The sequence below is a fragment of the Rhinolophus sinicus genome, chromosome 12 (assembly GCF_057876585.1).
Source record: "Rhinolophus sinicus isolate RSI-liver-muscle chromosome 12, RSI-T2T, whole genome shotgun sequence".
Taxonomy (NCBI): domain Eukaryota; kingdom Metazoa; phylum Chordata; class Mammalia; order Chiroptera; family Rhinolophidae; genus Rhinolophus; species Rhinolophus sinicus.
Genome location: NC_142512.1, coordinates 57587777 through 57613310, shown reverse-complemented (window position 1 = coordinate 57613310; position 25534 = coordinate 57587777). Strand labels below are relative to the sequence as shown.

The following is a 25534-nucleotide window of genomic DNA, read 5'->3' as shown; positions in this document are numbered from 1 at the left end:
ATTTTAAACAACAGGGAAAAACACTTTAAAAAAATCCAGCCTCAGTGACCAGTGAGCGTGAGGCTGTGAAAGGTTACACGTGTGTACTTGAATCCCAAAAGGAGACAACAAAAAACTTAGTTGAGGGAATAATGGCTGAAATTTTTCAAATTTGATGAGCCATAAATTTACAGATTCAAGCTCAATAAGGTCCTGCTTGGTACATACAAAGAAAACCACATGTAGGCTTATCATAGTTTTCCAAATTGTAATTTTGTAAAACAATTACTATCATTCGAAACAGAACATAGGAAGGACGAGAGATCCAAAGCTGCTTTCCACACGAGTTGAATATCAGCTTAATGTCACGTAAAAATAAGCAACTGTGAGTGGCATTTACATTTTCTTCTGAGATGTTAACGGCATGTGGGTCAGGAGAAAATGGTTACCACATCCTGGGACATTCTGTCCCCCAGCACATGAGAATCAATCACTTCTGCACTGTCTTCAGCTCTTTGTCCAGACACTTGACAGTCCCCGGGAAGACAACAATGCTTAGGATCAGCAGAGCCATCGCACCCGAGTGCCGGTCTCCATGAAGCAGTATCCCACGACTGCGGCTGCGCCATCGTCAGGTGGTAAGTGCTGCTATCACAGGGCAACAGTACACTTTTAATCCAAAACAGAACACTTGTAAGAGGGCAGCGTGCTGAACAGGATGGGACACCAGGAGAGACAGTGGCAGAAGTCAGGACAGTAAGAGGCACAGCAGAAGCGATGAAAACAAAACCCGTAAAAGAGCACCCAGTGAAAAATGCTGTTTTAATAATGAACCAAGTCTAGAAACCATAAAGGAAAGGGGATGAAAGATTAGACCACATGAAAATTCAAGGTGAGTATACAGCTAAGTAAAAGTCCTCACGTTGGAATACACACAAAGTAAAAAACGATGACAAAGGGTGATTACATAAAGTTCTTACAAACGAAATACACCAACAAAAAACAGGCGAAGACATGAGTAAGCGTTTCTGAAATAATTACAGATGGCGTTCCTAAGCGTTCACACAAGCTCCCTGCAGTCGGAGATCGTTTTCCTCCATCCGAGTTTGGAAAGACTGCTCAGAGCTTGGTCTTAGGGAAAACGTGAGGACCCTGGTGCCTGGCGTCAAGGACAGATTCCCGGCAGGGAGAGGTGACAAACAGGTATCACATCTTACACTTGCAGACCCAGTGCCTGGCAATTCCAGACTATCCCAGAGCCACAGCAGGACAGGTGTGTAAGCACGTATGCACGAGGACGTCCACGTCTAAAACATCTACAACCAAAACTACAAATAAGCATCTACGGACAATTAGAGTACATCTTGGTATGTTCACGAGTTTTGTTTTTTTTAATTTATTGGGGTGACAATTGTTAGTAAAATTACATAGATTTCAGGTGTACAATTCTGTATGACATCATCTATAAATCCCATTGTGTGTTCACCACCCAGAGTCAGTTCTCCTTCCATCACCATATATTTGATCCATGTTCATGAGTTTTTAAAAGTGAAGGACCATCCCTATGTTGCTGAAAATTATGAACTTCATCCCAGAAGGCATGGAGCTTTCCAAGAGTGGTTGTCTCTGGAGGTGGCAACTCGGGGCTGTTTTCCAGATGTACCTTTCTACATGTTCTTCATTTCACAACGAACACTTTGGTTTTTGAGCATAAATCCTGAAAGTGCTGTAATCGATCAGATGCTCTTACAGAAAGAACTGAGGTGAGGGGCCAAGTCAAGTTACATTGTGTGTGGCATCTAATGCTTGGTTTCATTGCAGAAAGGTACCCGTGACACTTTTGGTCCCACAAGGGGCAGGGGGCCGAGCCATCTGGTGGGAGGAGGGACGGGGAGTGGGCTCCTTGCAGTTCAGGTTACCCTGCAGGCCGGGGCTCCTTGTGCACCCCACACAAGGCTGCCACTGAGGACTAACAGGATGGGGGGCTGCAGAGCGCCGAGGCCACTCCCCACCGGACACTGGGAGCCTGTGGGAGGAGAGGAATGGCAGTGAAGCAGCCCACAGCCGGGAGAACCAACAGGAAGGCCCATAGCAGTGCCACAGGAGGCAGTGACGTTTATATCGACACTCGGACAACAAACCACTAGAGCTATGGAAACCTAGTCACCAGGCCAGGGCTCCTGGAAGCCCCATGTCTGCACCCACATTCAGGGGCCGGCGGCCCGAGCTCAGTGTGAGCCCTCGTCTACATAAGGCTTCGAACCAGTCGTCCGTCTGACAGTCCACTGCTCTGAAGGAACCTACAGGTGAACCCGACAGCCCACACACCCAGGGACACCGCTGTGGCCCCGACACCTGTCCAAGGTGGGAAATTGAGGCCACCAGCACAGGCCTGGCAGCCTCAGCCTTTTGGGCACTTGACCTGCCGTCCACGAACCTCCTCAAGACGTGGGGTCTTCACAGTCCCAAGGGAAAACCCCAGGGCACAAACCAGAGCTTCTCACTGAACGGGTGGCTCTGCAGCTGAGCCCGAGGTTGACCCACTGTGACTCAGCGCCCCTCGGCAGGGGCTCCCGTCACCCACAACATCCCTGTCCCATTGTCACGAAAGGCACGCAAGGCTCTGCTCACTGCAGGCTGACAGGAGTGTCCCCGGAGCCCGCCTGCTTCCTCGCCAGTCCCAAAGCTGTCCCCATGCGCCGAGGACACCCACGCTTCCTTAGACATGTTTTCCTAGCTTAACGTATAAGGATACACCAGAGAGACTGTACCAGGGGAAAATATAAACTAGGAACAACATAAACGTGAAGGAAGCCTCTTATCCCTGACCCAAAGGGGGGTTCAGACGCTGTCTGGGCGCCCTGACACCACGCAGGCAGAGGGGGTCCAGGCAGAGCTTGCCTGACAGACAATAACAAATGCTAACGAACATCACCATCATCACCTCTGCCCCCAAGCGGAACCCAAAGGCCAGGCCGGCACCTATGCGGGTGGCAGGGTGCCCTGCAGCCCACCCCCCACCTGGCCCTGACACAGCAGGTGAGCCTGGGCTGTTCCTGCAGCCACAGCCCAGCCGGATTCTCAAAACGAGGGGCTGGGCTCGGTAACACACAATTGTTTCCTTGTGAAGGGTACAGAGTACAATAAAATTAGTCACTTTTATTTAAAAGAAACATTAAAAATAAGTGTGCAAAATTAAATTTCATGATTAAATACACATAAAAGTAACATGCATACTTTACATTGAAACCCACATACAAAGTTAGTTGATTACACGACAGTAAAAGAACTGGCAAATGGAGGACTTGCTGCTGATTTTAAGTGTTTTTAAACCTGAAATCAAACCATAAAATCAGGTTTCCTAAAGGGCATTTAAGGACATGAAACACACCTTGAGGAGGACTACCAACAGAGCCGCGAAGCCGTTTAGTTCCCAGATGTGAAGGAAACGCTCTGTGCCTGCCCCTCTCCAGAACATAGTGTGCAGCTGTTCTCATAAATGTCGGGGGAGGAAATGGTAGGCAGGGGCCGGGGGCTGGCGGGCAAAGGCTCTGCCCGCTGAGGTGTCACAAGGCCCCTCCACGTCCTCTAGCACATGGCGCTTCCTTCCAGGACCATCTGTGGAGTCTGCTTTGCTGTCCCCTGCACAGAACAGGGACCAGCTGGACCGCATGTGACGCACACGGGGGCCCTGGGTTCCAGCAGAGACGGATGCCAGCACGTGCACACACCGCCAGAGCACGGGTTCACAGCAGGCAGTGGCAAGGACAACGCGGGGCTCAGGGGACAGCTGTGTGTCCACGTTCGGGTGGGAGAAAAAGTGCTGTCCCTTTTCTAAGGCAAGCTGCTGGTATTGTTCTGTTTAAATCTGGTTATGCTCTGTAAGAACTAATGTTTACACACTTGTTCATTTCCCCCGCCCCGAGACGCAGTAAAAATGATGGAATTTGGTGCCAAAAACAAATCTCGATTTGTCCATCCTTTCTCAACCCAGTCCCCAGGTTTGTATGGGCCCCAGCTGTAGGTGCGAGAAGCAGAGGAACCGCTAAAGCGAGCGTCCCCGGGGGACTGAGCGTAACCAGCCAGCAGCCGGGTGCGAGCTGCTCAGCCGCATGAGTGTCTGGAAACGAGAAGCCTTGCTCAGGAGAAGGGACAGCTGCATGTGGCTTCCAGACCCAGGTCCTGGGCTGTCCCTCCAGCCCATCACCCACGAGGTCCCAGGAGCCCAAGGGGCACGCAGCACTTGGCGTGGGCGTGGGCTGCACTGCGGCTGGGGACTCACAGCTTGTCGTCGGTCATCTCTAGAAACTGGGCGTAGACGTCGCGGATGCACTCCCCTTTGGGGTTGAACAGGAATTTGTAGTAGCTGCCATCTGCACAAATCGCTGCGACACAAGGAAGCCGTGTCACTCACATATTTCTTCCCGAAAAGTTAAAAGCGGGTGGCCCTCGCTGAGCTGAACCGCACAAAGCTGTGCGGGGCAGTGAGCAGCTGACGTGTGAACCTGGGGTCGGCCAGGGCCTACCCTCCTTCCTGAACACACCCGCGGCCAGGAATCCCCACTGTTCTGGTGGGGGTAGGGATTGGAAAAAGTCCTCTCTGGTCATCAGTTCAAAAACCAACTGATCTGCCCCAGGGTTTCCTGGGAAACCCCCAAGGGAGGGACCTGGTAACACGCAAGGCTGTGCAGACATGAGTGGGGTGCACAGTGCCCCCCACCCCCAAACAGGAGAGAGGACGGGGCAGCCGGTGGGGCAGGGCCAGCACTGACAACACCTGACGGAGTGTCACTCTCGCCTGGAAGGGCCACTTACTTACCAATGACAGCATTTGGCTCTGTTCCAAAGGCACAAATGCATGGAGAGCCTGAGGGGACCTGAAACTTGGAAAAACTCCACTTGGAACTGAAGTATTTTGGAAGGAAACTGGCTGACGCCAAACTACAAGGACAAGGGAGAAAAGAAAGGGAGTTACGTTCGCACAGCAAAGTTAGACGCAGCTCTTAACACAGGCTTAGCCTTCATGATTCCAGTTCTACTTTTGCTTCTAGTTTTTCATTTTCCACATGAAAACACAAAGTCCCTACAAACGGCTGTAGAATAAACCCAGAAACCATCCACACCAGAAGTGACACAGGCTTCCACCCTCACTAAATTAATTATCTGAAGACGCACACACTACGACAGCCATGGGCGTTCAGGGCCCCGCGCTCGTCACCAGAAGGGGCCTGGGTCCGCAGCAGACAGCCCCAGAGAGCTTGGGGGGGAAGTGCTGGGGCCAGTCCTCAGCTCTGGGGACCTACCTGGACTGTTTATTCCTTTTTGGATCTTCCGCAGCAAAGATGTGCACTGTGCCGTGATCGCTGGACACGCAGATGAGGGACGCGTCCTGATTGAAGTTAATGCTGCAGAGAGACCAGGTGGCATCGGGTTCCACGGGAGGAAGGGGAGCCCAGCCCCAGCAAGAAGCCCCCCGGCTGGCTGGCGCCTCAGACCTCAGCCTCCTGTACTCCAGGCAGCAGTTTTAAGAACCGACCCTCCATTAACAAGCACCAGAGAATCAAAGCCAGGGCAAGGCCCAGCCTGCAACAGTAGGGCCCTCCTAGGGTGCACTGATGCCCAAGGCTGGATGCCTAGGACAGGGAGGGACTTCCTGCAGCCCCCGGGGGGCCTGCCACTCAGGTGAGAAAAGGCAGGCATCCCCTGGGTGGGAGGGACCCCAGAACAGACGGACAGGAGTGCCTGGGGCACACCACAGCGCCCCAGAGCCATGGCCACTACATTTATAAGTACGATTTTAACTCGCAGACCCAGTGCTGCTCAATACCCACAAAAGCCTCAGATTCAGAATGAAGTCCTGCCCCAGCAGGGGTCCAGCCACTTGAGGGCTGCGGCCACTAGGCGGGGTGGGAACCACCAGTCTCTCGAACCTGAAGTTACCACAGATGAGCCAACACAGGCTCTAGGATGGGCCTTAAAACCCTGCAAAAATAAGCAGGAGGCTAGTGACATGGGAAGATCAAAGCGGCCAGCACTGATAGATGCTGAATGGGGTGGTGGGTTCATGGCAATGACAATACTCTTTCTTCTGCGTATACGCACCTAAGAAGTTAGAGTCAGTGATAACGGAATGAGCTGAGCACGGCCCCCTAAAAGCACAGACTCTCCGGCCTGCCTCACGGAGGCCTTGACTGTCCCTCCAAACCATGCAAGCCCATGTCAGCAATGACCCAAGCCAGGGCCCTCTCCATAGAGGGTGGCCTGACGTGCATCCTCACCAGTAAATGTTCGCCGCCTGCGATCCTCTCCGCAGCTCCTGGATTAAATGCCCTGATGAAGTATCAAATATTCTTATAAGGGTCCCCTTTGAAAAACAGTGAAGTGTTTCATTATCGAAGACTCACAACGTTTTCGTTAGTTTTTAAACGACTTACATTCACAAGCCCACATGTTCCTCCCCAAACCCACCCACATCACCTAACACCCAGCTGGCCCCTCCATGGCTCCCAGGAGTGGGTCGGTGTCTCTTCCGTCTCACAGCACAGGCAGGACAGAGCTCGTGAGGGCCCTGGGCTCAGCCCTGCTCCCCTGGCGGACCCCCAGGCCGAGCTGTCCCGCAAGGGGCGTCAGCTCCCTGTCTGGAGCAATGGCACCTTCAGGGTCACTCCCACAGCCAGCTGGTAAAATGACACCACAGTTGGGCTGCCAGAGAGATGAGGCAAGACCAAATAAAGTGACCGCCACGGCACATCTCTTGGGAGAAGCTGGCCAAGAACCTCGAGTGTCTGCAGAGCCCACACGTTAAGTCTCGGGAGCAAGGGCGGATCTGGGGGTGCACGGCCTCGGGAGGGTGGGGACGCGCGCTTACTTTTTCTGATGCGGTTGCAATTCTTGTTCCCTGCAGGTTGAGAGCAATGCAGCTGAGGACGCCCTCGTGGGCAGGAATGTCCACGGGTGGCTTTTCGGTGCTGGCCAAGTCCACGAGCTGCACGTGCCCCGTGTGTGTGCCCGGAAAGGCCAGCAGGGAGTTGTTGCTGTTGGGGCACAGGACACAGAGACCTAGACAGACGTGGAGAACCTGTCAGGGCCCACGAGCACCTGCGAAGCCTCTGTGTTTCCGTAAGCGGAGGCTCGTCCAAAACCTGCTCTCTGCCCTCGCGGGTTCCATTTACATCAGAATCACAAACTCTTTTCACTGTCAGGGGTACCAGAGGGACACGCAAAGCGACCTCCCTCTCATGAGACCGTCCATGGTTGGGGACGTTTGCTGAACTTACTGAATAAATTTTATCAAACGTCTGTTTCCTGTGATGCCAGCCACTGAGAACGCAAAATTGTGAAGCCTGAGCCAATCCGTTAGAAACAGCGTAAAAAAACCAAATACTTAAAAGTTTAAGGATGAATGTACGAGACACTAACACTTCAAAGGAAAGAAAAGGCCCGACAGACAGTGCTATACTACGATCCTGGGTTTGAATCTACATTCGTCCAGTCAGTACGATGGCAGCTCAGGTCTCCACAGGCATTTCTAAACTCCAGCTGGCACTGTGCATTCTGAGGGACCCCAAAAGTCCCAGACCAGCCAACACAGTAAGAACATGAGTGCAGGACTTACATTACCTTGTTTCAAGAATTATTTTAAAGCTCCAGAAATCAAGGCAGTTTGGTATTAGGATAAAGACAGAAACAGATCACTGCAACAGAATGAAGAATCCAGAAAAATCTAACACTTATTTGATCAAATAAAAGTACAAAGGTAATTCAAGGTAGGAAAAAAATCATCTTTCTAACAAATGGTACTAGAAACTGGATATCCATACAGAAGAAAAACCTGGGCCTTTGCCTCACGCCATGTGCAGAAATCAACTTGAAATGGATCAAAGACTTGAGATCTAAAGTTACTAAACTTCTATAAGAAAACATAAAAGAAAATCTTTGTTATGCCAAAAAGCCACAGACCAACTGAAAACATCTGCAAAAGTGTGCCAGACAAAGGGCTTTACCTAGACTATAGAAAAAATTCCTACAACTCAGAATTCTTGAGTTGTAGTAAGATACATAACTCTAAAATGGGCGAAAGATTTGAAGACACTTCACAAAAGACGACGTACAAATGGCAGTGGGTACATGCAAAGGGGCCCGTCACTTGTCCTCAGGGAGATACTGTCACCACATCCACACGTCTAAAAAAAGTTCAAAAGACCGACAACTCCAAGTGCTGATGATGACATGTCACAACTGGAACACTCGTAAATCACTGGAGGGGATGGAAAATGGACAGCCGCTTTGGAAAACATTTCTGTTAGTATTCTGTCAGAGTTCGACGTATGTTTACAATATGACCCAGCAATACACTCCTCAGTACTCACTCAAGAGACACGAAAACAGACCCACGCCAAGGCTTGTACGAGATAAGTCACAGCAGCTTCTAATCACAAGAGCCACAAACACTGGCATAGATAAACGACTGTGGTCTGTCCACAGCTATACAAAGGAGCAAAATGATAATACGCATAAAAACATGGGGGAATCTCAGCAATATAAAGCTAAGAGAAAGATACCAAACACACCTGAAAAGGCAGAATTTGAAGGTGAGGTGGGGGGAAAGTGCCTGGGTGATGGGGCTGATTTGTCTTGACTGTGGTGGAAGTTACATACCTGTTTGCAATTACTGAAATTTATCAAATGACATACTCAAAATGAGTGAGTCTTATGTAAATTATACCTCCTTTAGCTAGGAGGAATAAAACCTCAAACTCCTAAAAAGCAAGCTGATATAATGAGTATCAAAGCCGACCACAAGCAACGCCCCCTGCAGAAGAAAAGGAAGGAGGTGCCTCAGAAAGGAATAAAAACATAGATCCCAGCACAGAGCCTCCTGAATGGCTGACAATCACCGTGAAAAAGTCCCTTGAAGGCCTCACTCCCCCACGAGTCTGCTGAGAGGTGAGGTCTCAGAACCAATGCCTAGGTCACCCAGGAGGCGGAAGGGACCGAGGGAAGGGCCACGTCTCCCAGACCACCCCCTGTGCCTCAGGACCACCTCTCCCAGGCCCATGTCGGGGAGGGGTATCCAGCACAAGTCATCATCCCGCCTGGACAGACCTGAGGAAGCCAGAACCACCGTCACCCCCGGAATCTCTCACCTTTAGGGTTATAGCAGGTTTCAAAGACGTGCAACTGATGGGGATTGTGCGTGAATGTAAACACCTTAATCATGGAGTCCAAAACAACCACAATTCTGAAAAGAAGAAAGCACAATCAAATTCCTCTTGCCAAAAGCGATACTCAAACATTTCATGATCTGTGTTATCCTTTGGAACCTTAGAAACACCCTAACAGTGCCTACAAAGGATTGTTCTTCCGTCAGGAGGGCTCTTTGGAACAGGTCACCTGGAACAGGGATGCGGTCAGCACCCTCACCTGGGGAGAGGCTGCCTCCTGGCCCTTTCTGAGGGCTAGAGGCACCAGCATCAAGCGTCCGCCTGGACAAGGAACCAAGGAGAGCACACAGTCCAAAATTACACGTCCGGTGCTCTCAGGTGCGTCCTGAATAAACGCCAGGAAGCGGCAGCTCCTTGACTGACCCCGGTGTCTGCACTGAGGGTTCCTCAACACTGACGCCACTGGAGCCACAGACGGACCTTAGGGCACAGGGATGACACTCACCTTGTCCGCTGCCCCTGCCCTCCCACAGCTGAGTGTAACATATAAACCAGACCCAAATTAATGAAGCTTACTCGTCTTCTCAACCTCCCAGGAAAAGTTTCAATATTCTCAACACTAGAAGCCTGGTACTTTCAACAGGTGAGAGTCAATGACACCTGCGCATGAAGTCTCCAAATGGAAAACATTTATTGAGGCAGTGTTTGGAAAAGCGTGGACGAAAGGTGAGGCAATGCACGGTTCTAAACTGGCGTCCTCAGTCTGCACCTACTGGGTGGGGCCGGAGGCCTGGTGTGCGCCAGGCTGTCTCCGCCCCCCCTTCCCCCAGTGACCCTGGGAACCAGTTCAGTTCCCTGCCTTCCCTGTAGCAATAGGAGTACGCCCTGTGTTGTCGGGGTCAGAAACTACAGTCATCACATTTTAATACACAACTGTCCTTTAGAGTGAAAGCATTTCAGCCACCTTCAGAGAAAGTGACTCTTCCACTTCTAAAAATCAGATACCAAACCTACCTATCTCGCCGCAATTTGACTGCCTTGACTTCTGTGGAAAATTCTATTTCGATAACAGTCTTCTTTTTCAGGTCGTCCCAGATCATCACTGAAATGGCAGGAAGAACGTGTGAACACAGTAACGAGCAGGTCACTTCTGAAGGGGTCCTCCTGTCACAACCGCCTAACCAGGAACATGAAGCTGTCGGTCCTCAGACCCACCCAACACCTGCGCCTGTGGGTCTCACCCTTGGACCCACCCTCTCGCCTCCCTCACAGGCTGGGCAGCACGGCTGGTCTGTCTCTTACACACACGCGAGCACACGCACTTTAATCTCCTCTCTGCCAACCCTTGCCTGGCTTTCAGGCAAAGTTCTCCCCACCCCTCTTTCTGTGGTTCCACTTGACTGAGCCAAAAAGCAAGCCTGACCACAGTTACTTCGGGCTCGAGTGTTAGAGATAAACCTGGATCAAGAAAAGAAAGGGTTCAGTTTTCCTGTGGAGTTAGAGGCACAAAATGCCAGGGCCAGGGGCTTTCTTGACCCGCCTGACTGTTCTTGCTCTCTGAGTTTTGTGGGGTTAGCGGCTTGCTTCCCACGAGATGAGATAACTCAGAGAACCTTTGAGGATGGCAACACTGGCCAGCAGTGCTGGGACAGGCAGGGTAAGGCATGCAGCTGTTTTTATCTTCTCGACTTGAAAAGCCATCTATGAAGGGTGTGAGGTAAGCTAAAGTACGGTCTCCTCATGGGCAAGGTGACCAAGGCTGGCAGGGAACGAATGATTCCCCTGAAGGTCCTGACACCACGACCAGCATGAGTCCTGGGGCGAAATTCAGGTTCAGTTTTACCCGGATGGACTAAGGGACCTAACTATCAAATCAAGAGCTAACACCAGCCTGCAAAGAACTACCAAACAATTATTAAATAACGTACAATTTACCAACTATAAAAGAGGTTAATTAAAATGTATAAGCATTTAAAAAATATTATTCAAATATTATTGAAAAAAAATTTTAATCTTACAAAAGCTTAAACAGACGAAGTTATTTTTTTAAAAAATTGCCTTTAGCACTCTACAAAAAGTACATTTAAATTTTCCCCAAAATTTGCTGTTAGAAAACTGCTTTCTCCTAAATCCTTCAATTCTGAGTCCCTCTCATTCTTGGAATTCTTTAGAGAATAGGAGGTTGAAGGGGGAGCACTCCTAGAGATTATCAATCCGACTGCCCTGCAGGAACGCACAGGTGTCACTGACGCCCCTCCTCCCATGCTGCCCCAGGTGGGGCCAGGCTCCTGCTCCCTTTCCTCATCAACGGCTGAGAAATTTCTTCAGGACAAGACGAAGAAGCAGTGCAGCACTGGCACTGCCGCCGGTCCCCAAGCAGCCCAGGAAACAATCCTTATTCCACTGCAAAGCCCACCCCCACCCAGCTCTTCCGTGTCACCTCTGGGTGACCTCTTCCACGGCTCACAGCCACAGGCTCTGCGCACCGGCTGTGCTGCAATGACCCAGACAGCAACCCAGGCTTTTCGGACCTTCAGCCTGCGACAACGAGCTGGCAGGTCTGTGCACACGAGCCCGGCGCTCAGGAGGGTATCAGAGCACTCACTGGAGTGCGGTTCCATGTGCAGGGTCACAGGCCCACACTCTGGCCCCTCTGGGCCCATGGTATGTCAAGATCAAGGGCCATCCAACACTCCCTCTGCTCGACAGGCCCGAGTGACTCCACACTGCACAAGGTCTCACGCAGACCTCAGCGCACCCTCAAGCCCAGGGCACATCCTGGAAAACCTTCCTCACGACCGTCCTTCTTCCCTCCCCCACCAAACCTGAAAGAGAGCGGCCTCCACCTCCCACCCACTCTGCAACCTGACCAGGAGGCTCCAACTCAGCAGCCCCCCAGGGCTGCAGGCTTCACTCAGCTCACCAGGCCCAGGGCCCTTCTTCGGCCCCACCCCCCACCCCCAAGCACTTGAGCCTGAGGACCACTGGCTTCCCTCTCCCCACCCACCTCCTGTGCTCCCATCTCTGCCTCCACCTCTGGTCTCACACACTGACTGCTTCCAGGCCCGGTGTCCCTAAGATCTGGTGATGGCTTTCCTGACCTCACCCTCAAGGGCGAGACCCTTTACACAGCAGTCTCTCTAAACACACACACGCACACACACAAACCCCCCCAAGAACAATACCTTTCAACCTAGAGCCTAGTTGGGTTTTTGGTCTATGTTTCTGTGAATCAATGGCTCTGTAGGAAAAACAACCTCCCTCCATTTTGCTTTAAGATAAACGCACGACTCTGATGACCCAGAACAGAGCGGGGCCCAGGGGCAGTGTGCCCCCTACTCGGTCCGCATTAACTGCAAAGTACATGCTCTGTGTCACGGGAGCAAGTGACCTGTCACTCATTTCTTCTCCTGGGAACATTGGAGACCAGCCACTCCTTTTCTGGCTGCTTGTTTCCCAGGGGCTGGACCTTCACACATCATAGGACACGGGACGGGGAGAGCGAATGTGGCCGCAGACAAACAGTTCTACAAAGTGCACGGTGCTTCTGCACATGAGGCACGACCATTAAATGCACGTACTTTACCTTTGTTGGGAGGGTATTTCGGCTTTTTCCCACCACCAACCAAAGCTAAATAGTTGCAGCGGAATAACATCTCAACATGGCCAACTCCTCCTTCCAGAAATTCTGAAATAGTATTAAAAAGAAATTAGTATGTAGTTTTATAATTTTTGAAAAAGAAAAAAAAAAGGTGAAAACGTAACAATTGGCATTTGAGTGTCAGTCAGCAATGCACAGTATCTACCTATCGTCGGAAATGCGACTGGTGAGTGGCTAGGAAAGGGAAGCAGGTCTGGGCTTCAGACTGATCTCAGCCTCTGCCCCCCAGCCACAGCCACTGCGTTCGCACAATCGCTGAGCACATAGTACCTACGAAGCCGACGTGACAGGACCTGTAAGCTCTGAGAAAGCTAAACACTGTAACACACACAAGTTTCCTTTCCATCATTTAAACACTCTTCCACTAAAGCCTGAAATGCTCACAAATGCTCGTGAATTCTATTAAGAGGGAGATGGCAGCAGATTTTCACATGTCCTCATCACAGAAGAAGACCCGTGCTCTCAGAGCAGGCAATGGGAGCCCCGATGAGACGATGAGACGCCTGGGGCTCAGAGAAGCGAACCCCACTGTGGGGTCTGTCACAGAGCAGGCCTGCCCCGCCCAGGCCTCCTCAGCCTCGCACTCCAGTCTGAAATGACTGTGGCCTCCTGGGATAGGGAGGGCACGGCCAAGGGCAAGTGAGGAACCCAAACCTCTAAAAATGAGAAGTTAACCTAAGAATCGACATCTACCTGTGCAGTCGCACTGCACCAGTTGATTCCAAATTCCATCCGGATGCTCTATGAGAGATTTAAAGTTCAAGGCCTGTAGAAACCCCAGTACTGTATGTTTAGTATTATCCATAATGAAAACAGTTTTTCTTTTCCACAATTTAAGAGTCCTCTGACACAAGCTACCTCACAGCAACTCTGGTTCTAACAGGATGTGGCCACAGTCCAAATCCACTCGATGACGATGGCCCATTCCTTACAGTGCCTCTCCGCTCAGCTACCATGTTTTCCCGAAAATAAGACCTCGCCGGACCATCAGCTCTAATGTGTGTTTTGAAGCAAACATTAATATAACACCGGGTATAATATAATATATAATATACCAAATCTAATATAATAAATATAATATAATATTAATATAATACAATATTGGGTCTTATGTTAATGTTTCCTCCAAAAGACACATTAGAGCTGATTCTGGCGAGGTCTGATTTTCGGGGAAACACGGTAGGTGTGAGGCTTCAGATCTATAAAAGCCCAGGCTGCTTTAAACCCTGGAGCAGGACTCCACCTCCAACCACTGAGGCCACCACCCTGCTTCGTGTGAACTCAGTCACCAACTGCCACTTGACATTTGGTCTTGGTCTTTACCTCCTTGGTCACTGGACTGTAATGGACCAAAGCTGACCAAAACTTCGAATAACCTGCTATTAAACAAAGGCGGTCTGACCCCCCGACCACCAAGGGGGAAGACAGTCTCTTCAAAAATGCTGCCTAGAAAACTAGAAATCCACCTGCAAAGAACGAAGCTGGACCCTTAACTACACCATGTATAAAAATTAACTCAAAATGGGCTAAAGACCTAAATGTAAGATCCCAAACTACAGAAGTCCCAGAAGAAAACACAGGCAAACACCATTACCCGTGGCAATGATTTCTTGAATATGACATCGAAAGCACAGGCAACAAAAGCAAAAATGGACAAATGGGACTACATTAAACTTAAAGGCTTTTGTGCCTCAAAGAGCAGAATCAAGAGTGAAAAGCCAACCTACACAACGGGAGAAAATATTTGCAAGTCATATGCCTGGTAAGGGGCTCAGATCCAGAACATATAAAGAACTCCTACAACCCAACAACAATAACAACAAAAAACAAACAACCCAATTAAAAAATGGGCAAAGGACTTGAATGGACATTTCTCCAAAGACAGTACGTCCAACACACACATGAAAAGATGTTCAACATCACCAGACATTAGACAAACCAAAACCACAGGAGGCAGGCCTCTGTCCCCACACACCCAAGGGTGGCCACGTTCACAGCAGAAAGTGACAAGTGTTGGCAAGGATGTGGAGAAACAGGGACGCCTATGCACTGTCGGCACAGCTGCTCTGAGAACAACATGGCAGCTCTTGGAACACCGACAACAGAACCACGACATAACCCAGCAATCGCCACTTCCTGTCTAGGACACATTCAAAAGAATGGAAAGCAGGGTCTGGCAGAGGTCTTTTCACACCCATGTTCAGAGAAGCCAGTGTCACTCACAACAGCCAAGAGGTAGAAGCCACCCAAACAACTACAGAGGCACGGAAAACGTGGTCTGTCCACACAATGGAATATTCTTCAGCCTTCACAGGGAAATTCGGCCCGTGCTACACCATGGATGGACCCTGAGAACATTATGCTCAGTGAGGCCAGCCAGTCACAGGAGGACACACGGCACGTGAGGCCACTTGTACGAGGCACCTGGAGGACTCCAATTCATAGGGACAGGAAGTAGGACGGGCCCAGTGGCTGGGAGGAGGCGGGTGGGGAGGGAGTGTCTCCTGGGGACAGCTTCCGTTGTGCAGAATGGAGAGTCCTGGAGGTCTGTGAGGGGCAGGGCTACTTCCTCAGTGCAGGCTGCAAATGGAAGGAGGCAGGGCCTGGCTCGTTTAGACAAGGCAGGAACGTGCGCAGGGACGCTCGCTCATCAGCAAGCACGTCTGTCAGTCCCAGGGCCTGGCAACTGTCTGCACAGATGCTGAACTTGCAGAAATGGATGGAGAGGGCACAAAACAGGCCCCAGCAAGCTTCGCCAGATGAAAACTTCAGGCACAAATCAATACCTCGCAGACCTTGGTCTTCCAACAGAATCTCTCTCAAGAAATGAGAAATTAAAAAAAAAAGAAACGGAGGGAGGGGGGCATGGCAGTGTTGGTGTAACTCCCATCCCACGGAGAGGCTGGAAAACCTAACTGCTTTATACAAAAGGTGAGACTGGACCGCAGCCCAGCACTTGAGGGTAACCACCCCGGCCACTGCCTGTCCTGCCCTCCGACTCCTTCCGCTTCTGTGCAGTTTCCTTTGAACGGAAACAGCTTATTTTCCATCATAAAAGCATACGTGAGCACTACAAAGATAAAACAAAAAAGCACAAAGCAGAAACGCTTTCTGACGTCATGGATGTAACTCATAACTGTGCAGACACGGCCCTCATTCCTCCTCCGATAAACGCTGCCCTCCCGCGCTCTCTAACTTCTCCCGTTAACAACACGTGTCACACCACCTCCCCACGTCTGGACTCAGGCTGACCTCGGTACCTGACTGCAGGCGTGCACCGTCATATATCACCAAGTTCATGGTGTTCTAGTGACCGTCACTCAGGTCCCCTTCCACTTCCCATTATTAGAAGCACTGATATAAAGAATATATTTACACAAGCATCTGGTGTCTTTTTTCTAATTTTTCCCCTTCAGATATAATCCTTTAACTGCTGGGTCACACTGTGTTGTGCGTGTGTGCGTGTGTGTGTGTGTGTATGTGTGTAAAATGAATCCATTTTGCCAAATCACTCCACAAAACGGTTCTCCCAATTTCAACATCAAAGGCGAGAACCGGAACATGAAACTGTCTGCCTCTCCGCACCCTCGCTGAAGCTACGTGGACTTGGCCCCCGAGCCCTTCCCCAGCAATCAGCTCCCCTGGGCCCCGCTCCATCTCGGGGGCTTCCCACTTCTCTCGAGTCTTCAGCCCTGACATGCTGGGGTAACCACATGGAGCACGAAGCCGACATGACCCTCTGTGAAATTAGACAAGAGGAGGATTCCAGGCCAGTGAGGCCCCCGGCAGATGTCAGATCAGGCAGATCTGGGACCGGGTGACGTCAGGAATTGTGCACAAAGAGGTCAGCTCTCATTTCCAAACACTGGTGTGTCTCACCAAGGACCCTACCCATCTTATTCGTCAGTGCCCCCCCAGCCCCTAGTGCACCCTGATGCCAGACAGGTCCGTCCACCGCCCATCTGCTGCTCCACTGGGCACATGGCGGTCCCTCTAGGTCTCTGTCCCCTCTAGGTCCCCACACGTGGCTGCCAGCGTCACATGTGAAAGGTGGGTTGCACTGAAGACAAGGAAACACTTCTGAACCCCTCTGCCCGCCCTGTAGACCACGTGAGCTGTACATGTTCTTTCTCGTCACCTTCAGAGCACAGGAGAGGTGTTTCCAAGGGAGTGTGGGGGTGATGTGTACCGTCCGCTTTATATTTCTATGACCACTGAATGTAATATTTTATCCAATGCATCACTCTTGCCACATCTTAATCTGTTCAAATTGATTGCTGAGCCTTCTTTCTAGCACGCACTGAGTGTGTGTGTGATGCATCTGAATCCAAATCTACAGCCCACACCGGACAGGCTGCGCTACGCTAGTCCACGCAGTCTCCCAGGGCCACGGCTGCTCTGACAGCTGAGGGAACCCACGCCTGTGTGCGTGAGATGCAGCTCGCAGGGGACGCCACGCTGCCTCCACCGGCTCCTGGGCCCTGCCAGCGGGGGGCACGCCCACAGGAGGCCCTGCTCACGGCCACGCAGGCTCCTCACTCAGTGCCACAGTCACACTGGAGACCACGGCCACAGCTAGGTCTGGGGACGACCACTGCAATGCAGGCACACTTCCTTCCTTCCTCCTCACTTAGGAAAGCAAACCTCGAAGATAAAACAGGAACAAGGTCAGGTCTCCTGTTTTCTATTATCGAGATTTTAAGTTGCCAGAAATGGGACAGCAGACTAACCTGCGAGAGCACAGCGGTTTTTGCACCACACAGAATGCACCATCAAAAAGCACAGTCCCCAATTCACTACACACGAAGCTCAGGGACAGCGGCCAGAAGGGGCGGCTGAGCAGTCACAGCAAATACATACGTGCACAACAGCACGACGACGGCAAAGCCTGGGACTTGGGGGCTCTGTGCTTCTCTAACCTACTTTTACTAGAAATACTGGACATAAGGCAAACATCTCATTAGTTAGGAAGCAACTGTTACTATGCTGCTAGTGATTCAATTTTGAAACATCTCTAACTCCTAAGTTTCCTGGTCAATTTAAGCAAAAAGTATCCTAAAAGCCCCACACCAAGCTATTTAAAAATATTTTGTAACGACTTGTATCTGTATAACTCAGCTGTCTTAATTCACCATGCAACCAAGAGTAAACAGAAGTCAGAAGTCTGGCAGACTGCTAGGAGACTGCCACCATCGCCCAAGAGTCCCAGCTGCCACGGACACACTCCACCCGAGACACTGCTGTTGCCATGAACACAGTGTGAGAGCACAAGCTGACGCGGCACTCCACGTGTGCCAGCCACTACTGTGTTTCACACATCCTCATTCATTCTTAGGAGGCAGGCAGTTACCCTCATTTTACACAAACAAATTGAGCCAAGAGAAGGTGCGGAACTTGCCCGGGTCACACAGCAACCTGGTTGGGGGCAGAGCAAGGATCTGGGTCTAAACAATGAGGGTCCAGAGTCTGGGCCCTTAACTGACAGGCTACACTGTCTTCCTCTAACTAAGGACAGTTACAGACATCAGCTTACAAAATAAACTCCTATATAAAGCATATGAAGCACCACTTACTGGCTTACATACCAGGGTTGTACAGAAAATTTCATTTGATAAAGGGGGTCCACTATGAAAAAAAATTCTGAAAATCCTTGACGTAGGGTATTAGTTGTTCAAATGGGAGGAGGCTGTTTTGAGGAGCATCGGGACGCAGTAACCTCCTCTTAGGGATGAGAAATTTCTTGCATCAGAAAATGTAACATGTGAACTGGAAAAAAACTCAACCACTGCAGGAAGAAAAAGAATATTTCTCATTTTCTATGATTTATCTGAGATTTGTTCATCCGTTGACAGTACTTGATTTGCCCAGCAAGTGAGGACCAGGAGACACTTAAAAGCTTAAGAAAAACACGAAGGAGAAAACAACAAATTGAAAAAATTCTACCGGTAAATTTCACATTTCTCCTGTCACACTGGGAAAGGACCACCATTACTTTATTTCACCAACAGCATTCCTGATTCCAGCGTGTGCTCCACGAAAACATAACTAACACTGAAATAAGTAAACAGAAGCAACTTCCACTTCTTGCTACAAATAATATTTCTAAGTGTTGGTCACTTACCAAGAGTTAAGAGTCCCTCCCACCTGCTGTAACTGAACCATCACCTGAGCTCTCCACAATCTTATACTCAACAGAAGCGTGAGAGGGGCCCGCCTCCGCGATACCTTGTTCTTCCCGTAGAGCCAGCAAGGACTCAAGACACGGGAGAAGACACAGACGCTGCACGTCGCTAAGTCACTGGACGGCGAGTCGAGTCGGGCACACGCGGAAGCTCGGCAGCAGGAGGAGCACAGCCCCAGCCCAGCCGACAGGGCCACGATCCCAGCCGACAGGGCCACGATCCCAGCCGACAGGGCCACGATCCCAGCCGACAAGGGCCACGATCCCAGCCGACAGGGCCACGATCCCAGCCGACAGGGCCACGATCCCAGCCGACAAGGGCCACGATCCCAGCCGACAGGGCCACGATCCCAGCTACTTCTCAGAGCCAGCTGCCCCGCTCCCTCCGCCAGCAAGATGAAACTTAGACTCTGAGCGTTGGCAAAGGAGAGAAACCGTGAGACGTCAGTTCCTTACCTTGTTTCTCTTTTTCTTTTAGCGGATCGGTGTTATAGACTCGGAATCCATTTTCCATCCCACATGCAAAGCATCCTGAAGTGAGAGAGATACACATTACTTACCTCATTGGGGTCTCAGCCAAGGACCCCAGGACTGGAGTGGCAAAGCCAGGGCCCAGACCAAGTGGCCTCTCCTGAGAACTGCAGGTGCTTGGGCCACACAGACGTGGTCTGCACACGCCACACCACGCCCGTGTGGACTGCTACTGACCAGTGTGCACATCCCAGCATGACGTTTTTCATTTGTTGCTTTACATGCAAGGGAACCTCTGGAGTCGCTCACTGCACCCTCCCCTGCAGGGCCCTTCTGTGGCGTCCTGTGGACGGGCGCCCTGACACACTTAAGTCCAGTGAGAAGGGCTCATCATCTACCTCCATGAGCCACTGGGCACTCCCACCAACACCTGCCTCTGACATTAGCCACCTGCCTCCTCGTTCCAAACACACGACTCGAGCACCATGCGTGAAGTACCAAGTCAGGGAGCAACAACAACAACAAACAAGGAGGTCCATGTGTCCTGGAGGACAATCGCAGCAGGTGTGGACAGGCCAGGCTGGGGAAGAAGGAGGGTGGGCTGCTACAGGATGGTCTTCTAGAAGGCCATCCTAGGGTCGGCCCTCATGACCTCACTCCCATCTGTAAACAAGTCTAACTCCTCAACCCGCACAGTCACCAGGAGTGACCCGGGTCACTGTCTCCAAGTCACACATCAGGGGTTAATGGTCCCATTAAAGACACCGTTAGGACCTGAGGTTAGGGAGCACTCAAGTTTCAAGGTGATCCTGTGACCTGAACTTCATTCGCCCAAGTGTAATCCAAGACCACACTTATCTCCTTAAACGCCACCGGGTCCAACTGCTGGTTCATATGAAGCTTGTGGCTGGAAGGACAAGAAAAACGCCCTCCAATTCTTTTTCACGAGATGGGCTGCAAAGCCTCAGCACGACTGCACCGCGGTGCGAGCACCAAGGCCGCGGCCCTCTTCAGCCCCAGGCTCGTGGCCTCCAGCTCCGGAACCCCGTTCTGTACCCTGTCAGCCACCCTTCCGAATGTGGAAAGCAAGCTTATACTTTGTCCAAGTTACTTATAAAACTGCAGAACATGAGATTCAAACAGCAGACAGCTCCCCCAGTGCCTGGGAGACCGCCGGGCAAGCAGCTCCCAGCTCTGAAGGGCACTGGCGGGGCCTGGGCCGAAGCCCCACTCTAAAGTACCATGTCAGCCGTTATCTCCTAACTCACTCTGGAGTGGAACTCCTCACGTGATGTGGACAGAGCAATCAGAGCTTTGCTTCCTGGAGAACACGGAAACACAGGAGTCAAATCTTTTCCAGTTCTCTCTCAACTATTACATCTTCCCCCAGTTTCAAGCCTGCATCTGCCTTCACCAGAACACATACATTTCTGAAAAGACTTGGATAAAAATATACAGTTGCTGTATACACACAAGAAAAAGGCAGACAACTCAATAGAAAAATGAGCCAAAGATGTGGACATTTCACAGAAGAGAATATTTGAATGGCCAATAGACACAGAGGACAAGGCAAATGCAAAGATCATCTCAAATGCAGCATAAGAGACTCACTCCACACCCGCCAGGACGAGGAAAGTACCAAGTGTGCGGTGGGTGCAGAGGCCTGGGAATCCACAGACCGCTGGGAGGGCCACCCACGGCCACCTCAGGAGCTGCGGCGCTGTCCCGCAGCTGTCCACACTGCCCCTAGGTGTACACACCTTGCAGAAATGAAGACACGTGTTCACCAAAAGACGCGTACTGTAATGCTCATAGTAGCACTATTCTACTCAGAACAGCCGAAAGCGGAGAACCCATTCAAATGCCTACTGATTTTAGAATGGACACACTGTGATATATTCACAAAAAGAAAACGCTATACATCAGTGAGAACGACCTACTATACTACTCAACAATATGGGGAAAAATCTCACATACATGATGTTGAATAAAAGAGCCAGAAACAAAAATAAAGTACGCAAACAGGCAAAACTCCTCTATGCCACTGGAGTCAGAGGGGCAGTGAGTGGCTGGAAGGGAGTGAGCAGCGAGTGTGGTCGACGGGGATTCCGTCAGAGAGGTCCCTGGGCGAACGCTCAGGAATGGACACTTTTCTGTCAGCACAGTAACCCTCCATAAAAGGGAAAAGGACAGGTACACACACCAAAAGGCTGGAAACCATTCTCTACGGAGGCCAGGCAATTTCCTTGCTTTCTTTTCTCTGAATGATATTAACTGATTTCACTTGCTTACCATACGAAATTCAGCATTAATTCTCCCATCCCTGCCATCTCAACAAAACTTTATTCCAGAGAAACCCTCAGCCCAACAGCTGGTGACCGGGACCCAGCGGGGCAGCTAGCAGTGCAGAGGAAGCCAGGGCCAGTAGGGCATCAGAGCACTGACGGGCACAGTTGTCTATGTGGACGAGATGCACCATCCACATGCAATTCTGCCCACATGCGCAAGAAGGGCAGCGAGGTGGGCCGAGGAGTCAGTGTGCGGCTGCACGTCCCGGTCAGGCAGGACAGGCTAGTTAGCACCCAGAGAGAGCGTGCAGTCAAACCCTGCGCTCCCTGTGAGAACAGAAAGAAAAACAGGGAGCCAGACTGTGGAAATGCACACATCAAGGCTTAGGAGTCTTGAAGACCACAGTGCAAATTACCTGGGAAGAGACAAGTCAGAAGTTTGAACAATTTACAATGATATGCAAATGTCCTTTTTAAAAAAGGATTTCTAAGCCTAAAGTTGGAGGGAGAGTGTTAAAAATGCTGAGAGTAAAAATTAAAAATCAGTATAAAGTAAAACGAAAATGTAATAAACTCAATTATCTGGCATAAATTTACTTTACAGGGAATTAACCAGAAGCTTAAGTATAACAGCACACTGCTTTTTAAAAAAATACTTAAGCTTTACTTATAATTTCTTACAATGAAATGAGCTGGTTTTACAAAAGCCTGTTTTTCAAACAATTGAAATGTTTATTTAAAAGCCAAAGCTATATTTTTAAAATAATTTTTAATGAAACCTTTACAAACTTTGCTGGTTTCTTAAATAATTAGCATTATTTGAGCCACAAATATTACACTGAAACTTAAATACAAAGATTTCTCAATTGGCATTTAGGCAGGTAAGCATGTGGAAATGATTTTCTTGCATTAAATGACTTCAAGTCACTAAGTTGTCTGTTTGTTTTTTTTCCCTTTTATTTATTTTTTATTTATTGGGATGACAATTGTTAGTATTTTTTTTTTTCGTTCTCTCTCCCTTCCTTACTATCAGTTACACATCTCTTCATTGAAAGCAAATTTCTTAAGGAGTTGTTACATCGCTGTTAATTTCTTGAAGCGTTCTCAATTACTCTCAAAACTTATTTAAAAACCGACTGGCCCTCCTCTGGTTTTCTAAACCAAAAAGCTCAGCCACATATTGCCCAATGTCCAGGATCTGGCCCCAAACATGTGGGTACCTCACCTGTCACGTTCCTTCACGAGCCCTGCGGCCAAGGCCAAAGCCAAACCACCTGCCCTGCGGTCACGGAGCCCAAGGGCCCACGGAGCCCACGGCGCCCACGGCCTTCCCCACCTCCCCCGTTCGGTCTAACTGCACCTCCTCCGAGAGCCCTTCCAGGACCTCACAGGCCAGACGTCCCCTTGCCTCCTCCTGCGACCTAACGGGAACGGCCAGCACCTGCCTCGCAGCCGCATTTCCCGCCCCCAGACCGTGGCCCTCAGGTGCGTCTCGCTCTCCCGCAACACCGCCATCGAACCCGCGCGCTCGGCCGGCGCCGCCTACGGCGCCAGCGGGAGCTGCAGTCTCCGCACAAACGCCGGGCCCCCAGCACCTGCTCCGATCCGCCCCAAACGCCAAAGCCGCAGGCAGCAGCTCGGACAAGCCGGTCCCTGCAGAGCCGCTGTCCCTCCTTGTCTCCCAACGGTGAGACCGAGTCAGCCTGCGGTGGGGCGGCGGCCGGCTGTGCGGTCCCGGCCCCTCCCGCCCGGCTCCGCGGCCCCTCCGCGCTCCGCGGGCCCTCAGGCCTCCCCGGGGAGGCGACCACAGCGGGGTCCGAGCACCGAGGGACCGCGGCTGGGAGGAAGGAGTGAAGGGGAGACGAAGCAAGCGATTTCCCCGAGGGGCTCTTAACAGCTCTTAAAAGTTCTCTGATTTCAGAAGCAAAAGAAAACCCCGGGGGGGGGAGGGGCGCCTTTGGTGACATTTTCCGATTAAAACCAGCAAAGACACCCAATCAGACCTGCGAGAATGGTCAACAGAAAGTGAAGTGCGGTTTACTTGCTAAAGGCCCTTCGCGAGCACAGGGGAAACGGGACTTCGGGGCAGAACCTCAGACACGCCCCGGGGACAGGTCCCACGAGCGCCCATCCGAGGGGGAGCCTGCGGGGCCGGGGGAGGACGGGCCCGGGGGGAGCGGGCGGCCAGGCGGAGGCCCCAGGCTCAGAGGGCGCCGACGGCCCGGGCGGGGACGCGGAGCCGGAGCGCAGCCTGGCGCTGGGGAGCCGAGGGGGAGCGGCCGCCGCCCGGGGGTCGCTAAAGGCCCGGGGCTGACGGGACCCGCCCCGCCCGGGCCCGCACCCCAGCTCGGGTGGCAGCGGCGGCGGGAGGGTGGGCGCGGGGCCAGGCCAGGAGGACTTGTCCGTGCGGGGCGCGTCCGGGGACAGAGACCCGCCTGCGGGGGCTGCGAGGGGTGGGGCTCGGCCGGGAAGGGGCGTCCGCGGCCCGCGCGCGGGCGGAGGCTCACTCACCATGGTCCTGGTTGAAGCCGGCGTAGAGCAGCCCGTTGCCGTGGGGGTTACACGGCAGGAGGTTCATGGCGCCGCCGCGGAGCGTCCGCCGCTCGTCAGCGCTGCATGTCGCTCACGGACGCCGAGCGCTGGGTCCCGTCAGGCCGGCGCGGAGGCCGCCGCGGCCGGAAGCGAGCGGCGTGCGTGCGTGCGTGCGTGCGTGCGTGCGTGCGCAGCCAGATTGCTGCGGAGCGCCGATTTCATCCACCCGGGCAGTCCAGGGCGGGGAGGGAGCGCCGAGGGCGTCACGTGCGCGTGACGTCACGGGAGGCGGGGTGATCTGAGGAGGCAAGTCGGGCCGGGGGCGGGGTCTGAGCGGGGGCGGGGTCTGGGCGGGGCGGGGTCTGAGCGGGGGCGGGGTCTGGGCGGGGGCGGGGTCTGGGCGGGGCGGGGAATCTCCTACCCGGTGAGAGGAGGCCTTGAGGGCTACCGACCCCGGGACACGCGGGCGATTTGAAGAGGCAGCCAGACCCCTCGCCCCTTCGGCGCAGGCGGGGGGCAGGGGCCCGACAGGAACTAGAACCCCCCCAGAAATCACACCCCCATTGGTAAGCACATCTTGAAAAGGGCGGTAGAAGATGTGAATCCCCCAGCCGCGTGTCCTAGGGGCGGAGACGCCCGTGCTCCCCTCTGGGGGGCGGACGGGTTCGAGCCCGGCGTGGAGGGCACAGGCATGACACATGCTCCCTGCTAACACCCAACTTTCTTTTTGTAAGAGGAAAAATACCATCGAAAGTTTTAACAATACGGACCCAGAAGGAAACGCTTCACAGAATCCTCTCGGAAAACTCCGAGCGAGCGCCCCTGTAAGCCCCGAGTGTCTCCACTGCGGACAGGGGCGCCCCTTAAAATGTCTCGCTGGGCTCTTCACGAGTTGAAAGGAGTAGGGTGACAGGTGCCGCACAAGGCCGGGGCGTGTAGCCCCTTCCACCCCCCGTGGAGACGCTGGCACAGCCGCCCGCACAGCGATGGACGGATCGCCCATCCATCACCACGCGATGCCAGAGGCGCAGGAACGAACCAGAGCCTTGGGTGTCCCCGTGGATGAATCTCGGAAGCATGCAGATTGAGAGAGTAAATTGCAATAGCGTCTGTGGTATGATTCAGTTTACACCCAGCTCCAAATAGGCAAACTCGACACCCCATGCTTTAGGGGCACATCCGCATGTGGGGACATACTCTGGAAGCAAACTGGGGCCTTTACACTGAATTGGAGCCAGTGGTTACTCCTGGGGCAAGA

The 25534-nt window shown here is 52.0% G+C and overlaps 1 protein-coding gene across 3 annotated transcripts; it reads right to left on the bottom strand.

Annotated features, from left to right (window-relative positions):
* Window positions 1–3118: 3118 nt before the first annotated feature.
* On the bottom strand, window positions 3119–24524 carry WDR45B (WD repeat domain 45B). 3 transcript variants are annotated; one of them, XM_088788924.1, is made up of 11 exons: window positions 24256–24452; window positions 19442–19516; window positions 12730–12831; window positions 10158–10245; window positions 9126–9220; window positions 6848–7038; window positions 6258–6343; window positions 5283–5384; window positions 4799–4920; window positions 4262–4364; window positions 3119–3621 (listed from the first exon to the last, which is right to left on the bottom strand). In XM_088788924.1, the coding sequence occupies exons 1-11, from the start codon at window positions 24320–24322 to the stop codon at window positions 3546–3548; spliced, it is 1107 nt and encodes a 368-aa protein (XP_088645050.1). In that variant the 5' UTR covers window positions 24323–24452; the 3' UTR covers window positions 3119–3545. The 3 variants fall into 3 exon arrangements, with proteins under 3 accessions (XP_088645050.1, XP_074175785.1, XP_074175786.1); XM_074319684.2 differs by having other exon boundaries at window positions 3119–4364; window positions 24256–24524; XM_074319685.2 differs by lacking the exon at window positions 19442–19516 and having other exon boundaries at window positions 3119–4364; window positions 24256–24447.
* Window positions 24525–25534: the final 1010 nt, after the last annotated feature.

Excerpts from the sequence above, each read along its gene's own strand:
- WDR45B (XM_088788924.1), bottom strand. The coding sequence starts at position 24,322 with ATGAACCTCCTGCCGTGTAACCCCCACGGCAACGGGCTGCTCTACGCC. Across the intron at positions 12,832-19,441 it reads AAAAGAAAAAGAGAAACAAG|AATTTCTGGAAGGAGGAGTT; the intron begins GTAAGGAACTGA and ends ATACTATTTCAG. Across the intron at positions 4,921-5,282 it reads AAAAGGAATAAACAGTCCAG|TTTGGCGTCAGCCAGTTTCC; the intron begins GTAGGTCCCCAG and ends TTGTCCTTGTAG.